This window comes from Syzygium oleosum, unplaced genomic scaffold (assembly GCF_021117445.2).
Source record: "Syzygium oleosum isolate NSW1041296 unplaced genomic scaffold, Sole_v2.1 Sole_v2.49, whole genome shotgun sequence".
NCBI lineage: Eukaryota > Viridiplantae > Streptophyta > Magnoliopsida > Myrtales > Myrtaceae > Syzygium > Syzygium oleosum.
Window position 1 is genome coordinate 915,886 of NW_026607533.1, and position 18,168 is coordinate 934,053.

Genomic DNA, 18,168 nt, shown 5'->3' on the forward strand with positions numbered 1-18,168 from the left:
AAGATCCGAAGAGCAAAATATATGGCTGCGTTTGATCGTTCGGATTTTTAAACAGGATAGGACTGGATAGGATAAGATAAGAAATCTCTGGACTTCTTCATATCATATCCACTGTTTGGTGAACTGCGAATTTAAATTCGGATATTCTTATATCCTATCCTATCTAGTGTTTGGTGAACTGCTGATTTAAAGTCATATATTCTTATGCATAATTATACTTGAAAAAACAAAAACATTAGGCAAGTACAAATTGACAGATTAGATTATAGCAAAATCATCCAAAACAATATATCTTTTTCAAATAGATAGATTTTCACAAAATCTCACAAAATCAATCTATTATTCGCATTGTATGCAATATGCATAAAGAACAAAAGCAAAAGGAAATTTTCGAAGTAATAGCCCAAATATCTACTTTCAGAAATTTGCGCATGCTTGAATTTAGATCAAGATAGCTTCAAAATTTCCCCACGGGGTCTCTATACAAGTGAAACAATCAAATCATGATTGACGTAAGAAATATCTGCAAACGTGATGTTCTATTCATCATAATAGTAATCAACTCGACTTTGTTAAATTATGTACATCAGTCTCTTTTTCCTTTTAAAAATGACACCGCGCATGCTAATATGAGACAAGTCAATTAAGACTAACATGAGAGCATTAGAGATATGAAAAATATTTGACATTTAGATTATATATGTAATGTTCACAGTAAGTTGCACATGGAAAAGTAACCAAAAGATTTGAGTATGGTCATGAGACATGGTCTTAAGATTTTGTGGAAGAAAAGTCTCTTCCGAAAAGCCACAAAAGCATCACCAGAAAAGGCATGAGGACTAAACATCAAGAGAGCACTCCGTCATAAATTCAAGATGAATCATCAGAAAAGTTTGTTTCATTATATTGAATTTGACCACCATATGAGGCAAACTTCAGCAGAATAAAAGCAAGACACTATTAAGTTCAAGATGCATATTGTACCTAAAGGTCCCAAACAAGACTCAATATGACTACATAGAGGGACTATACAAGAAAAAACACCTTCAAAAAACGTGTGATTCCAATAAATAGCGAAAAGAACATTGCTCAATATTGTTAATTGTCATAAATCAACAAAGGGACTACACAAGAGACTTATTACTTATAAACAAAATAAGGTACAACTTTCCCCTTTCAACTTGCACAAATCCACTGTGTCTCATCGCTCTAAGAACATTACTCATTCTCTTCTATCATCTCTTGGAGAAGCAATTGCACAAATGCCTTCCTGTCGTCTCCTTGAAATCCAAAAAAAAGATGAATATTCTCAGGATCCTTCACAATTTTTCTGCATAGTTTTATTCTATCCATAGTACCTAGAGACATTTGAAGAAGCTCCTCATTAATTTTTCTCTTGTCATTATCCAAATCTTTAGCATGTCCGACGCAGCTAGCAGTCACCTCCATCCTCTCGTTAGCTTTTTCCAAGAAAGGGCCAAAAGTGCCTGCAATCTCAACTAACCCAGTAGCCCATTTATCACTTGCTTTAGCCCTTTTTCTTCTCGAAGGATTAGAAACATTTTGTGTTTGAGAAGATGATAGTGATGGTAAGTTTTGACTTACACCATTAGTTGCCACACCATCATGATTCTCACCTTCTTCATTATCTACAACCACATGAGCTTATGAAGGGTCTTCACTGAGATTTCCCTTGGTACGGTCTTTCCAAATATGGTTGCGAGTTGATCATATTGGGGGCAGATATTCCCTCTCAAAGAAGCAACTCCTGGATAGGTCTACAAAGAAAATATAATGTTTTATTAAAAAAGAAACATGTAGTAAAGAAGAAAAAAAATGAGAAGAAGTGATACAAATCTTGCAATATTTTTGCCAACTATCCTCCGAATGAATATCAACACAATGCTTTTCATGATCTTACCCAAAGCCACTTTGATCCTTCAAGTCATATATTTGATTGTACAACTTTTTCAAGTTTTTCATCTTCGACTCTATGTGAGGATTACCCTTGATGCCAGAACCAGGGAACTTTTCTTCAAACCACTTCTCTAACATAGTCATGTAACCACTCTTGAAGCCGTTATCGGCTTTCATTCCTCGTGCAACTAGTTCTTCAAGACCATCTAGAAGTGAATTTTCTTAATCTATTGTTCATACACGTCGGTCTCTCTTTGTTCCCCTTCCTTAAGTGTGACTGAAATTGCTACCTTCCATTCCTAAACATCTCATTTAATTTTAGAAAATTTAATGATAGAGGATAGTGCAGTAGAGAAAATTTAATGATAGAGATAGTGTAGTACCAAAAATTTAAAATGATACAGCCATAATTCAAACATTGCATAAGAAATATGTCTCAATAATGACAAACCAACACCATATTGCACATGTCTAATAGAAATGAAAAAAACAACATCTTACAACACAAGTCTTGCAACAATGGGAAACAAATGATTTTTTTAAATAATGTCAAATCATGCATCTCCTCTATGTCCTCGACTTGCATTCCACTCATTAAACATCTGTACTGCCAAATTTTGCCTCCATGTCGTCTAATGATCTGACAGCTCAACAGCATCAATTGTTTCCACATCTTCAATGATGTTAGCAACTTCATCTAACTGTAACTCAATTGGATCAATAGCCATTTCTCTTCTTATCAAGTTGTGTATAAGGCAACAAGCTATGATTATTCGACCTTGCGTTCTAATTGGATAAAAAGATGGACTCCTAAGAATAGCCCACCGTAACTTAAGTAGACCGAAGCATCTTTCTATGACATTTCTAGCTTGAGAATTCTTCATGTTGAAGTACTCCTCAGGGGAATTTGGCATACAACCTTCTGTCCACTCGGATAGGTGGTATCGAGTACCTCTATAAGGAGCAAGAAAGCCATCCCCATTTGTGTATCCAGCATCTACAAGATAATAATTACCTAATGACAAATGATAACATTATTAATTGTCTTAGAATTGTTAAAACCAACATGACAAAGTATGCAACATATTGATAAAGGCTTATCTTACCAACGGGAATCTTCAGACCATTAGGTTTAACTAAAGCATCTCGAAGTACTCTAGAATCCGCCGATGAGCCTTCCCATCCAAGTAAAACATAAACGAATCTCATGTCACGTGAGCAAACTCCTAACACATTGGTCGATACCTCACCCTTAATATTTTGGTACCTTGGTTTATCAACCTCCGGAACACGTACCCTAATGTATGTGCCATCTAATGCTCCTAAGCAACCCTAGAAACATGAAATTAATGAAATAACCTTATCCTTAAAGTATTAAATTAATCCATGTAATAGCATAGCGAACATACCTTAAACCTGTGACATTCTGAAATCTGACCCACTTGGGATTTATGAAATGAATAGTTTATGGACGTGCTTGTAGTTAGATCTCGCCCGGAATTGATCACTTCGGGAATACTAACCGTTAGGAAAAGGCTAATTAGAGGTTTAAATTCGCGCGACCAAAGAACTCGATCGTGAACCGACTTTCGACCACGAAAATTGTCGAGGTGACATTTTGAGCCAATTTAGGCCAATCCAAGGATAGTTAGGGACCAGTTCACCACTGTCATATTAGTGGATCGTGGGTGATTCCGCTAGATCACGACATGAATTGACGAATGATCCCAACCCTATACCAGACGATCGCGCCTGTCGGAACTAGCGATCGATCCTCGCGATTAAGTGACAACCGAGGTCGTCACGACCCGAGTAAACTTGTACGTGACATGATTTAGTATCAGCAACGGGTCAAATGTGCGAATTTCCTCAAAAGCCACCCGTTAGTTTGAGATACGTGCAAGTTACGTTATTTAGAACTTAGTCATTAATTAGGGCAAAAGAACACTACAAGTGCCATAACTTGTGTACGGCGCTCACTTTAGTGCCATAACTTTTTTTTGGATCACTTTAGTGCTAAAATTTTTGAAAAACGATCACTTAAGTGCTAAAATTTTTTGAAAAACGATCACTTAAGTGCCAACTCCGGTGCCGTACACAATTTTTCGCCGGAAATCTGACGTGGCATTTTTTTTATTAATTTCTGAAGCTGACGTGGCTCGCCGGAGTCTCGCCGGAGATTGGCACTTAAGTGATCGTTTTTCAAAAATTTTAGCACTTAAATGTTCGTTTTTCAAAAATTTTAGCACTTAAGTGATCGTTTTTCAAAAAATTTAGCACTAAAGTGATCCAAAAAAAAGTTATGACACTTAAGTGATCGTTTTTCCTCCGACTTGGCACCAAAGTGATCCGAAAAAAAGTTATGGCACCAAAGTGAGCGCCGTACACAAGTTATGGCACTTATAGTGTCCTTTTGCCCATTAATTAGGGACCGAGTTGGGCATTGGAAAATTAGAAAGTCACGACAGAACATTTGGACAATGTTGTCATTTGTTCGGTTAGCCTCGGAATTGTCCGAATCCTTCAGAAAAATCGAATTTCGGCGAGAAATGGAAAATGACCATTTTACCCCTGGAAATTTGTTAAGGCCAATGTAATTTGGGAAGGGCATTTTGGTCATTTCGCCCTAACCTTAGAAATAGAGATTTTTGGACAAGTTTGCCCTTGGACTTTTTGTGAAATTCCCAAATTGCCCTTGGATATTTTGGAAAAAATTCGATCCGGACTGTCGATCTCAAGATAAGATCAAATCTAGGCCGTTGATTTGGATTGTGAGAGAGGGGCATGATGGTCTTTTGGCATCTCAATTATTGACTTGGATTATTTAAAGCCAAATCTCCTTCTCTCTCCTCACTCTCTCACTCCCACTCTCGGCTCTCTCTCTCTCCCCTTCTTCCCGACTGAACCAGCCACCCCCTCCCCTCACCGTGACCGTCGCCGTCCACCAAGGCTGGTCGCCGCTGCCGTCCACCCGTCCAGCCGGAGTTGCCGCACGCCGGAGCTGCCACACGCCAGAGCCGCCGCTCGCCTAGCCCAGCCGCTCCTCCACCGTCCTTCTCTCTCTCCTGTTCTGCCTCACCGAACCACCACCATCCCTGTCTTGTCCTGTTTAGCCGCCGTCCAGCCAGCCGCCGTCGCCGCCGCTGAGCCGCTCGCCACCGCCGCTTGCCGCCGTGAGGCCACCGGCCCACCGCCCCCTTTCCTCTCTAGCCGAGCTAGTCTAGAGTTCGTGTAAGTCGCCTCCTAAACCCTATTAAGGATGTCGGGTATCGATTGACGCGATTAGGGGTGGAATTGGACTTAATTAGATGCGGTTTTGGATAAATAAGTGGCTGTTTAGGGATTAATTTAGTGGACCGGTTTGAGGATTGATATTGGCTGAATTGAGGTTGAAATGGTGAGGTTTCGGGACTGATTTGAGGCCGAGTAAAGTGCTAGACATTGTGGATTGAATCGACGAGCATTTGGCTCGATTTAGGGGCATGTGGTGTCGGTTTGACGCGTTATGTGGTGGCTGGAATTGTGGTGTTTGATATGGCTTGGAATGACCATGAAAATGCTGAAATTGTACTCATAATGTGGCTGTGATTGTGGGCCCGTTAGTAGCCATGTATGTTTGTTGTATCGTGAGCTGATTGATTTAAATGTGGGCTATTATGTGCACACTTGGGCTGAATTGAATTTGATTATCAATTAGCCGTGTTGGGTGCTTAATAAGATTGAGAAATGTGTGTGGTTTGGTGCATGCACGGGCTAAGTGTGATTGGCCAATATATTGGCATGTGAGTGTTGAGCATCTGAACGAGTGAGAAATCCCGTGTGATGTGGTATGTGTGGTTACGGAAATCCCTGAGGCGGTATCATTACGCGGGGAATTAATCCGTCCTGAGGCGGTACGATTACGCGGGACGATGCCCGGTATTACCAGAGGACGGCCAACCTGAGGCGGTACCATTACGCGGGTTGTGTCGTAGATGGTAGGTGTTGAGCCTGAGGCGGTACCATTACGCGGGCGAGATACACGGCCTGAGACGGTACCATTATGCGGGCCATGAAGTGTTGTTATGAGTTAGTCGCAGTGAACCTGAGGCGGTACTACTACGCGGGTCACTAACGAGTCGAGTGGAAAATGTGAGATGGTCGCAGTGAACCTGAGGCGGTATTACTACGCGGGTCACTGGCGAGTTGGGTGAAAAGAATGTGATGAGGCAGGAACGAATGCATGAAATGTAATTAAAATGTGCATGTGGTTGGAAATTGTACTATTGTGGCTAACGTGCAGGTTGCACGCAAGAAAGGCCCGGGTAAGTATAAATTGTGTGCCTGCTATGTGATGGCTGAGTGTGGTTGTGTTTGTGATTGTCTGGAGGTACGTGATAGCCTAGGTGGGGTTTAGGGTGTCTACTTATTGAGATGTGATCTCATAGTTGTTTCAACCAACAATTTCAGAACCCTGGCCTGAGACATGAATCTTCCGCCACCACCGCCACAGCGTTTTGGGATTCCTATGCACACCGATCACGACGTCGTAGAATACCCTATAGATGATAACATGACCTGGATAAGCATACTACGGTAGTTTGGGTAGACGTAGGACTACCCCTCTGGTAGGCCCATACGTACACTGCCTGGATGTTCAGAGACGGGATAGATGAGTTCGGTCTCGTCCGTGGCTTTGATGTCCCTTTTGACGGAGTTGGGGACTAGGACCCATCAGCCATACCACCTCCTGGCGGAGAGATGACTAGTCTTGAGACTAGTCTGACGCAGTCTGGGCATCAGGCCGCACCTGCAGCACCTGGACCTCCCGCGGCTAAGCCTGATCCGGAGCCGGAGGAGTCCCAGGCAGGGTACGACCCCATGGATGTGGACCTTGAAGTAATTCCAGAGGAGGAATCAGAAGAAGAAAAAGACCTTGAGGATGAACCTGAAGAAGCCCCAGAAGTAGAGCCTGATGATGAGCCCGAAGAAGAACCCGAGTATGCACCCAAGTACGAGCCAGAGTATGAGCCAATGTACGATCCCGAGTTTGTGCCAGAGGACAAGTCAGATGAGGAGCCAGTTGAAAAGGAACGAGTCGAGGTTCTAGCGGAGTCGGGTGATATAAACAACTCGATTGAGATCGAGGCCGAGCCGGAGTCCTCAGAGGAGCAGACGGTTCAGGGGGATTCAGATTCGAGTGCCGAGGAGTCGGACTCAGAGTGGACGCCGTCTCGTGGGCTTAGGGGCTAGTTTAGGGGTTGGGAGTAGGCTTTTTGAAGTGTACCATTTTTTATGATAGGGTACCCAGGCTATCGATCATTTTGACATCGGTGGTATATAGTGTAGAAGTTCGGTGTGCTTCTATATATTGTGGTTTGTAAATAGTGGATATTGTCTAAGTTTGAATCGATAATGGAGGTGTTTATCTCCCCTTTTTACCCCAATTGTTATTGTCCGGGTATTTATGGCTTTCGCTGATTGTCTTAAATCTCTGATAAGTTGAGTTGGGTCGGCGATACCCTGGGACGTCGCATCATTTGACCAGAGAAGGGTGTTGCGTGCTCGATGGGGTTTGGGGCGTGACAAAACTATTTCCATCTCTCGTTGGTACATTCCTCTGGAACTAGTTCAAGTGAGACAAGAAGCACACTATGCATTCTAATCACCGCACTCCAAACTAAGTTAAGATACCTACTTATTGTCTCTTTGGACCTCATAAATCTGAACTTGATGACACGATTTTTCACATGATGGGCAAGTATATGTAGGAACATTGCCATTTGTTCTTCTATAGTTACAAGTCCATCTTCTTTTAACCCACCAATTGTACTTGCCAACTCGCATAGTAGAGTAAATGTATGTCTATCCATCCTAAGTTTTTCCACACAATTCAAGTCACTATTGTTAATAAGGCAGTTAAGGTGATCTAATCGAGCTTGGCTTCTAACAAATGTGCGATCCTTCAATATATGCTTACGGTAGTGCCTTTCAGCAGCAGTGGACATCACAATCATATACATCATACACAAAAGCAACATCTGTAGGTCCATCTCCTCTAATATCAGAATGCTAAAAATTTCCTCTCTATCATTGTGATCCCTTTCTAATAAGGAAAAAAAAAACGATAACATTAGGCAAATACAAATTGACAGGTTAGATAATAGTAAAATAAAGAACAATATCTTTTTCAAATCAATAGATTTTCGTAGAATATATTCGAATCAATCTATGATTATTGCTCGAAATACACAAATGCAAAGGAAACAAACTAAAGTTAATACGAGCTATGCAACCCCAAAGATTCCTTTTGAATAATTGACATCATTCTCAAAGCCACATTATAGTAAGCAAATAAGCACTGATCTTCTCATTAATTCAATTTGAAACCAAAAAATCCCTACAAAATTTGAAATCTCTGTCTTGTTTTTCCAACCCAAAAGAAAACCCAAAGCTTTGAGACACCAATCGCCAGTGAAAACAAAACATTAGTGTACCGAGACATACATTACACTACACATATCACATGGAGACATCCATCAATGCTTATTCAATTCCTATACCTAGTCATCGTGCTTCTGGATTTTCTATCTGAAGGACTTTTTGTCAACTAAGAACCATCGAAGAATCGACAAAAAATTGTTGGAAGCAAGATCTGACCATAAAATATAGTGAAGCACAAGTCACTTTTGTAAGATTACATATGCAATAGATGGGATAAGGACACTAGAAGTGCCTTAACTTTTGTACGGCACTCACTTGAGTGCCATAACTTTTTTTTGGCTCACTTGAATGCCAAAAATTTGAAAAAGTGATCACTTGAGTGCCAAATGCCACTTGGCAGCCGGAAAATCTGACGTGGCTTCGCCGGAGCTGACGTGGACAATATTTTAATATTTTTTTGAATTTTTGAACTATTAATTTTATTATTAATTTTATTTTTTTATTTTTGCAAAAAAAATTTGAATTCCGACGAGGGTCACCGGCGACCCTTGCCAACTGTGAAGGCCTCGCCTAGATTGGGCGAGAGCCGCCATGCCCTCGGCCGCAAAGGCCCTAGGCGAGGCCGCGAAGGCCATCTTGCGGGTTGCGGGTGAGGCGGCCTTGCCAGATTTGGCAAAAACCTCCACCGCTGCGGGCGAGGCAACCTTGCCAGATCTGGCGAGGCCCTCGCCATCTCGCCTACGCCGGCGAGGCCGCAATGGCCTCGCCAAGGGCCTTCGCCGCTGCGCCCGCGGCCGCATCTAGCGAGAGCCATTGCCGCCGCGAGCGAGGTGGCCTCGCCGGATCTGGCGAGAGCCATCGCCGCCACGGGCGAGGCGACCTCACCGGATCTGGCGAGTGACTTCGCCGCCGCGCCCGCGGCCGGTGAGGCCTCTGGCGAGAGCCTTCGCGGCCGTAGGCGAAGCGGCTGCCGGCGAGGGTCACCAGTGACCCTTGCCAACCTTAAAAAAAAAAGAAAAATAAGAAAGAAAAATTAAAATTAAAAAAAATCAATAAAATAACATTAAAAAATCCACGTCAGCTCATTTGCCGGAAAATGGCACTCAAGCGATCCATTTTCGCCGGAAGTAGCACTCAAATAATTAATTTAATCACGAACATATGCGTTGACACAATGTTAGGACGCCACTAACGATTGCTTCAGAAGTTCGGAGTAGTCGTTAAATATGCTTAAGCAGGAGTTGTTCGATCTTCAAAGTATCGAATCGCGCATGTTACGAGGATATTTAGTGCATCGGAAACCGCAGCATTTCCTCTGTTTAGCCCGGGCTTTTCATCTCACCCTTTCTTTCTTTAATGATGATCCCGTTAATTCGGACATCATGCCCGATTCCTCCTTTTAATGATCATGTTAAAGATGTTTTTGCTGCACCATCCACGTTTTGTAATACCCTGATCCAATCTTTCTCGTCTCTTCATAACGCCAGCGACATTGCTGGATGAAAGCATCATCAATGGATGTTTTGCCGGTCCCAAACATCGAATGGCAATATTGACGTGGGTTACAATTGCCTCCTTTTACGCATGCACGTTCTTCATTTGCCTACCGTTCGTTACAATTCCCACCCTTCGGCATTTTCCCATCTTTGGAACGATGCTAATTTACACAATGTTTGGATGCTAAATCCCGTTATACCAATTCCGACGGGCAAATTTCATGAGAGAATCTTCGTTTTGACGTATCCATCGTCATCTTTGTCACATGGGACAAAAAAGATTGGCGTGAGTTATCCGCGAGATGTTTGGTCGAGAGTCGACGTGTGATTCTTTAGTTTTCCGTCGAGTTTTGATTCTTCTCTTCTGCTCTGCTCCCTGCAGCGGAGAACGGAGCCGGTTTCATTGCCCGTGACATGACCTTCAAGAACTACGCCAGGCCGGCCAAGCACCAGGCGGTGGCTCTCCGGGTAGGAGCGGACCACGGCGTGGTCTATAGGTGCAGCATCGTTGGCTACCAGGACACGCTCTACGTCCACTTGAATCGCCAATTCTTCCGCGAATGCGACATCTACGGCAAGCAAAAGAACACCATCACAGCCCAAAACCGCAAGGACCCCAACCAAAACACCGGCATCTCGATCCATGCTTCCCAGATCATCGCCACTTCAGATCTCGAGGCATCTAAAGCAAGCTTCCCGATGTACCTCAGCCGGCCATGGAAGATGTACTCGAGGGTTTTGGTTATTGTTTGGGTTGGCTTATTGTTTGGGTTGGGCTTGGGTACCCAAGCCCAATAGATCCAAACAATACCCAGTACCCAAGCCCATTAGATCCAAACAATACCCAATTCTTTTTATTGTTACCCAAACAAGATGAGATCCAACCCGACCCAATAAGAAAATTTCGTGTTCGGATCGGGTCGGGTCGGGTCATGTTTGAGCGGGTTCTTTTGACACCCCTACTCCCCAGGTGAAGGTATCGGGTTCTAATGGGGCGCTCAAACATTGCTCATCATGCACAGTTTGCCACAACTTTGTAAACCTTCGCATCCCCCGAGCCTTACTGAAAGTTAATGATGTCACCGTCACGAACTAGATGTGCACAGGAACGATTCATGCAGCAGCTCTGCAAGGGGAAAAATGCCGTGCCTAAAAGAATGAATTTTAATAATTAGCAATAACACCCGGCATATATAACTAAACATTACAAATCGAAGATCCAATGAAAAAGGGTAATTGCTGAGTATAAGTGAGGACAACGCAAAATAAGAAACAAAAAATATTTACTCGACATCATGATAAGCTTACGTCAGGACAAAAAACAGATCAAAATCGCGCGTATCGTTGACAAATTGGGAAAGCCTACTAATTCGTGTTCATATTCATATACTAAGGATGCGTTTGTTTCGCCAAAAACTCAACAACAGAGGAAAATGATTTTCCGGAAAGAATTTTCTAGGAATACGATTAATTTTCAATTGTTTAGTGATATATGATCGAAATCGTTCTCATTTGCTTCACATGTAAACTTATCCTATCCCGTCAGCTAAAATGCGGTCAGCAACTATGCGGTGTCACGTTTTTGTATCGGTATGTTGTAGTCGTACGCCTTCTCTAGTCCCATAGCACGCATGCCAATGATTGGATGCCCGCCCATCAATAAATTGGGAAAAAGATCAAATGCTGAAGAGTTAAGACAGAAATGTTGTAATCTAGCTCAGGCATTGTTACATGTACGTAATTGAATACACGAACCGGCAATGGAATAATTACAACAGCAACTGGGTTTAGTATGGAGTATGAGGGATTCTTCAAGCCAGAAACACAACCGTGCTTGTTGATTAGTCGAGTCCCGTACAGTTAAAATTGCGCATACCTTGACAACAAACTGCGTACTCATCACCAAGGGCATCCAACAAATATGGTTGAGGTACTTTCTTGACTTGGAAGAAACACATCACGATCGATTTCATTTTCATACAAGTGATTCTCAGCCACCTCTAAAGATCAATCGACATATAGTCATGTCTGACAATGAGACTTGCACGAGATGGACTGAAACCGAGGCTGAAAATGAGCAAAAGACTGAGCAGGCAACGTACGAATGGAGGTCTCGGCAGATCAATTGAAAGTTGCAACGAGAGGATCAAACATATACGTCTTAGTCTGAGCACACGTGACGATCAACCGGAGGCCGATATGCAAGAATTTTACCCAAATTCGTACACAGGTCCACTCACAGAATCGTCAATCACATAGCTGACGCTTTAATCTAATGATCTACACACGCTAATTATGTCAACGATTCGTCTTTCACATCATCACCAAAGCAACACAATCTGTTCAAATCGCTAGCAGAAGCTCGGTTGCATAAGATTTACACACAATCTATATTCAGGACTCCGTTTGGTTCACGGTAAATGAATAATTTGAAAAAAAAATTTCTAAAAATAATTGCTTGTGTTGCTTGAGATAATTAATTAATAAAAAAAATACTTTCATTGTCGACAACAATTTATCGTGGAAATAAAATGATTTTTTCGTTCATTCATTTTTAGGAAAATATTTTCTAAATCATTCATTTTTCACGAAACAAACAATACTTGGCCTCTGCTTTGCTAAAACCAGAGCAGATACGGTTCGATTAAATATACCGACCGAACCGGAGCAAGGCAGTCACTGGAGCAACTCAAAGACTGGAGCTGGCGAAAGAGCAAATGGCGAATACAGCTCGAGCTCTTCAGCGACAATGACTGAGAACAGGGGGCAAACAGAGCCTTTGCTCACGGCTGGCTAGAAGCGACGATCAACGATGGTGAGTGACGACAAGACAAGGAGGAATGACGATGGATTCTCTCTGAAATTCGATTCTAGAGAGAAGGAACTTCAGGTGAGGTCAGTTCGTGAGGTGCTCTCTTGGTGCAAATGGTCTGCCGTTATGAATGGGACCGAGAGAGCTTAAAAAGGAATCACCCAAGTCACTCTGTTCCTATTTGAACTTCCAGAGGGAAAGAATAGAAAGAGAAAGAGTGAAAGAGCCGGGGCCGATAGCTGGATTATGGGCCAAACCCTCACGGGCTTATGGGCCTGTGGGAAGTGGCTTAGTGCGAATTTAAATTTGGGCTTCATGGGCCGCGCTGATGGGGTCTGGTTGGTGGACTGGGCTGAAGTGAGCGAATTAGACTTAATGGATGGGCTGAAGCAAATGGGTTTGGGTCCTTGCATTAATGGCCGAATTGGGACTCTCTCATTTATTTATTTATTTGTTCCTTTTTTTCTTTATTTTTATGAAGACGTATGCTTGGCTTATCAGCAAAAATTCCGGTGTCAAATGATCCTTCTTCTTTGAGGAAAAAAGGAAAATTTTACAGAATAATCGAATGATAATAACCGTATAAATTCCGAAGCACATGAGTAGCAAGCAGACATGCTAAGAACTTTAAGAAATTCAACTGGGCCATCTTTTTTCTTTGCATAGTATGCTGCTCTATGAGAAAGAATTCTATTTCCTACACACACACATAACACTACAAAAAAAGTAGATTTTAGCGACGAATTTTGCCACAAAAAAAATGAAAAAATTCGTTGCTAAACGAATTTGTGACGAAAAAAATTTCGTTGCCAATTCGCCGTCGTAAAATTTAGCGACGAAAAATTCCAATTTTCGTCGCTAAATTGCGACGAAAAATATTCGTGGCAAAATTCGTCGCTAATTAGCCATGAACTATACTCGTGGCAAAATTCGTTGCTAATTAGCCACGAAATGTATTCGTGACAAAATTCGTCGCTAATTATTCATGGCAAAATTCGTCGCTAATTTTTCGTGACAAAATTTGTCTCTAATTTGCCACAAAATTGTTTTACTTTTGCCACAAACATTGTTCTGGAATGAATTTAGCAATGAATTTTTATTAATTCTTTAGTGACAAAGTCAACGACGAATGTTGTTTAGGGACGATTTCGAATTTAAATATAATTAACAACAAAATTATTTTCTAGAATTTATATTTAACATTGATTAAGCACTTAATAACATCAAAATTTAGTGCTTAAATACATAATGTTATGATGATGAAATACATAATGCTCAAAATTTAGTGCTTAAAATGGACCAAGAAAATCATCATCATCAGCAGCAATGTCATCATCATCATGTCGCTTATCATTGTGCCCATCACCTATTGGATTAGCCGGAGGTGCAGGAGGAACCTCATCGTGATCGAGGTTGAGGTGTCACAAGATCAATTGCATTTGTTGTTTAACCACTCTTATTTTTTCGTCATTCTCTACAAGTAAATGTTTCAGTTGGCTCAATTCTTGGATCATTTGCTTCTCAAGTCGTGTCCTCCTCGAAATAGCCACATTGGAGGATGAAGTTGCAGCAACCTACATTGCGTATACCGTTGACAAGAATCCCATCCCAAATATTTTTCCTCTTTTCATCCCACCCGATGCCTCCACCCATAATGCCATACTATCAACCGATGGCTCAAACACAGCAACACCAACACCACCACTATCACTAGCACTACTCATTAAAAGTTCATCATATTTTTCTTGCATTAACAATATAGATGAAAATAAAACAACTTCATATATATAACTACCATAAATATTAAAAGCATTCATGATTTTCATTCTAGTTTCCATAAACTTACATACCTTAATAGCTTTGCGATTTCGATAAACCGTGATACACCATGTCTTATTCCATTTTTTTTTTAAATGTGCGAAAATCAAAAATGTAAAAATCATTAAATGTAAAATATGATTTCGAAATTTTGATTTTCAAAAATCGTCCCCAATTCATCTCGCCTAACAAAATATAAACATAAATAAGTAATTGAATTAAATTAACTTACGGAAATTTAATTTTTTAAACATGATTTTATTTTTTTTTTTTAAAAATTAAATTTAAAAATTATTTAACAGACTTACCATTCTTTTTCTATGCTCCCGATGTTGATAGAGCTCACCCAAAAATAGGCATATGTGAAATTTTACTTTTTTTTTTTTTGCACTAGAATTAGAAGCTCAATTCTTCTTATTTTGTTCACTCATTTGCTTATTTCTTTCGCTTCCAAGTTTTCTTAATTTCGGTCCAATTGTCACCCGTAATAAAATACTGAAGTTTTACTTGACTTATCTTTGTTTTATTCATCACATTTCGTATGTGATCACCGACTTTCTTCTTCAAAATTCTTTTAACTTTATCTTATAAATAGAAGAAATAATTCAAATGGTTTCACTTTGTTAAAAAACTTTTTTTCATTGTTTGATCGCACCGAACTTCACGCATCAATAGAAAAACAACCGAAAGTTATTATGAGGGTCACATATCCATTACCTTGCACTGACAATTCGGCAATGGATTTTCTGAAGTTCATATCCATTACTACTTGACGTGGGAGTTCCCTAACACGGCCACTAGAAACACCTAGAAGAACAAAACTTACCTTTAACTCATTCCACCCCAAACCCTTTACTTCTTTTGGAGCACTGATGTAACTAATATACTGCCCCCTCCAAAAGTTATTGACTATTTTATTAAGTTACCTCACAACATACGTAGCATCCGTGAATCTGCAAATAGGTTAGAAAAAACAATATGGACAATGAAACAATGAAGCATACGGATAATTTGCAACATGGACAATTCAGTTGACTGAAATCTAAAATCCTAAATATTGCATATACTTAAAAAAATGAAGTACTTATGAATCTCTATATGAGCATATCATGAATCAGCTATCTTCTTCACCTGTGTTTCCCTCATCATTCGAGTGTTGCACTGAAGAATAAGGTGGAATCGAAAGACATGGAACTGAAGTAGATTCAGTTCGCATGTTTCCAAATTATCCCCTAATATGGTTTTGAGGGTCGGAGGAAGGGTCAATGTGTCCATGTTGTCCATCAGCATGTAGTGGTTGAGGGAAACATGAAAGGGCAAGAGAAGAGGAAAAGGACGGGGACGAGGAAGGGGAAGGGGCTGCTCTTCTTTGTGAAACTGCACCATGCATGTGACCTTCACGTTTCTATTGACAAGTAGGAAGATTAGATAAATATCTTTAAAAACATGGACATGTAATAGGGACACATGATAACGTACATCACGAAGATTACCATTTTGTTTCAGAGAGTAAGAGATAAATTTGAGAAAAAGAAACAAACTTTCTATCGCTTCTGATAAATAGCAAGCTGTCCAGAAATATCTGCGAGCTTCTTTAGATCTTTTTTGCCACAAATAACAGTTATTACCTCTGTCTACAAAAACATTCAAAAAGCTAGTGAATTGAAACACTTTTTGGTGATTACTATGTAAGAAAAAAACAAAAGAATTAATGAACATTAGAAAGCAGTTCTTGTTGATGCGAACGGGCTCTTCGAACAAGGCCGAACCAAGCTTGATGTGATGTTAATGTTGATGATGTTCTTGTTGATATTCATACTGTATTGCGGGTAAACCGAAAAATTCAAGTTAGTTATCAATGGTTCCATATGATGCTTATGAGTCCACTATTTATCCAGACGAACTCATGAACCCATTATAGAACATGGTGAGCATACCATCAGTAGATTTTAAGGATGACAAGCATTCTTTCTCTAGTGTAAACATAAAGAACAATCAGAAGTTCCATGTGAACCGGACTAAAAAAAACGGGACTAAAAAAAATCGCACTAAACAGAATGTATTTGTGCTCGGAAACCTATCTAAACAACTCGGAAATGCTAAAAAACGACGTTCATCACGGCATAGCCGTAAGTATTGATCAGCTGCCCATTTCCACACAGCTGACCAAATTTCAGCCCATTCTGAGTTCGCCAATGTAAGTGCCGAGTTTGCCAATGTAAGTGCATCAATTAGGTACTTGGCTTAAAACAAACCTAATTCGAAAACCGAACAATCTAATAAAAAAACAGACCCAATCTAATATAAAATCCAATCAGACCCCCAATCCATTCAACCGAACAATCCGAAATAGCAGCAAACAAACGAAGTAGCAGCAAATCCAATATAAAAGAAGCAGCAGCAAACGTCCCACAGAATCCGAAACCGAACAATCTCTGCCCTACAGAATCTGAAATCAAATAGCAGACCCAATCCGAACAAGTCAGTCCGAAACCAAACAGCAGCAAACAAACTGAAACTGAAATCGAACAGCAGACCCAATCCGAACAAGTCAATCCGAAACCGAACAGCAGCAAACAAACCGAAATCGAAACCGAACAATCCGAACAGCAGACCCAATCCGAACAAGTCAATCCGAAACCGAACAGCAGCAAACAAACTGAAACCGAAATCGAAATCGAAATCGAACAATCCGAATAGCAGACCCAATCCGAACAAGTCAATCTGAAACCGAACAACAGCAAACAAATCGAAAATGAAACCGAAACCAAACAATCCGAAACAGCACTCGCCCAAGACAAAAAGTGCAAAAAATTCACGCGAATGTACCTCCTCTAAAACTCTCGGACGACGACGATCCTCCTCAGATCCGAAACTCTCGGATGATAGCAACGGTCCGAGCGCTTCAGGTTCCTCTCGGACGAGCGTCCGCCGAAGGGGTTCCTGTCTCCAACAAAAAATCGCACTAAAGAACACCAAATCTGAAGAAAGAGAATGCCAAATCGTCGGAGGAACCCGTCGAGAATCGATCCATAGAGAGAGAGAGAGAGAGAGCCCTACTCTGTTTTTGAAGAATCGATCGAGAGAGAGAGCCGAGAGAAAGCCCTAATTGTACCCCCAAATCAAGACGACGCTGTTTCGGAAATTAGCGACGGATTTTCGCGAAAGTTTAATTTCGTCGCTAATCAGCAACGGATTTTAAAAATAGTAGCGCAAGTGCCGCGAAAGTTAATTTCGTCGTTAAATCCATTGCTAATTAGTGACGAATTAAAATTCGTCGCTAATTAGCAACGGATTTTAAAAATAGTAGCGCAAGTGCCGTAAAAGTTGATTTCGTCGTTAAATCCGTCGCTAATTAGCGACGGATTTTACAAATAGTTGCGAAAGTTAATTTCGTCGCTAAATCCGTCGCTAATTAGCGACGGATTTCACAAATAGTATTTTTAAGTTAATTTCGTCACTAAATCCGTCGCTAATTAACGACTGATTAAAATTCATCGCTAATTAGCGACGGATTTAGTGACGAAATTCACAAATAGTATTTTTAAGTTAATTTCGTCACTAAATTTGTCGCTAATTAGCGACGAATTTAGTGATGGGTTTTATAAATAGTAGCAAAAGTTAATTTCGTCGCTAAATCTGTTGCTAATTAGCGACGCTAATTAGAGACGAATTTAGTGACGGATTTTAAAAATAGTATTT

The 18,168-nt window shown here is 40.8% G+C and overlaps 1 protein-coding gene, 1 long non-coding RNA gene and 1 pseudogene across 4 annotated transcripts; all 3 read right to left on the reverse strand.

Annotated features, from left to right (window-relative positions):
* Positions 1–1,218: 1,218 nt before the first annotated feature.
* LOC115689534 (uncharacterized) lies at positions 1,219–2,214 on the reverse strand (annotated as a pseudogene).
* A 335-nt stretch (positions 2,215–2,549) lies between these two features.
* LOC130136737 (protein ALP1-like) lies at positions 2,550–3,126 on the reverse strand. The gene is made up of 2 exons (XM_056306989.1): positions 3,024–3,126; positions 2,550–2,932 (listed from the first exon to the last, which is right to left on the reverse strand). Exons 1-2 carry the CDS (start codon positions 3,124–3,126, stop codon positions 2,550–2,552), a joined length of 486 nt encoding a protein of 161 aa, XP_056162964.1.
* A 13,549-nt stretch (positions 3,127–16,675) lies between these two features.
* On the reverse strand, positions 16,676–17,606 carry LOC130136751 (uncharacterized). 3 transcript variants are annotated; one of them, XR_008815511.1, is made up of 3 exons: positions 17,527–17,606; positions 17,296–17,447; positions 16,676–16,721 (listed from the first exon to the last, which is right to left on the reverse strand). It is a non-coding gene; the product is annotated as an uncharacterized LOC130136751 (long non-coding RNA). The 3 variants fall into 3 exon arrangements; XR_008815509.1 differs by lacking the exon at positions 17,527–17,606 and having other exon boundaries at positions 17,296–17,516; XR_008815510.1 differs by lacking the exon at positions 17,527–17,606 and having other exon boundaries at positions 16,676–16,915; positions 17,296–17,516.
* Between the last annotated feature and the right edge of the window lie 562 nt (positions 17,607–18,168).

Coding starts and splice junctions, on each gene's coding strand:
- LOC130136737 (XM_056306989.1), bottom strand. CDS start 3,126: ATGAGATTCGTTTATGTTTTACTTGGATGGGAAGGCTCATCGGCGGAT. Junction 2,933..3,023: donor TGGTCTGAAGATTCCCGTTG/GTAAGATAAGCC, acceptor ATTTGTCATTAG/GTAATTATTATCTTGTAGAT.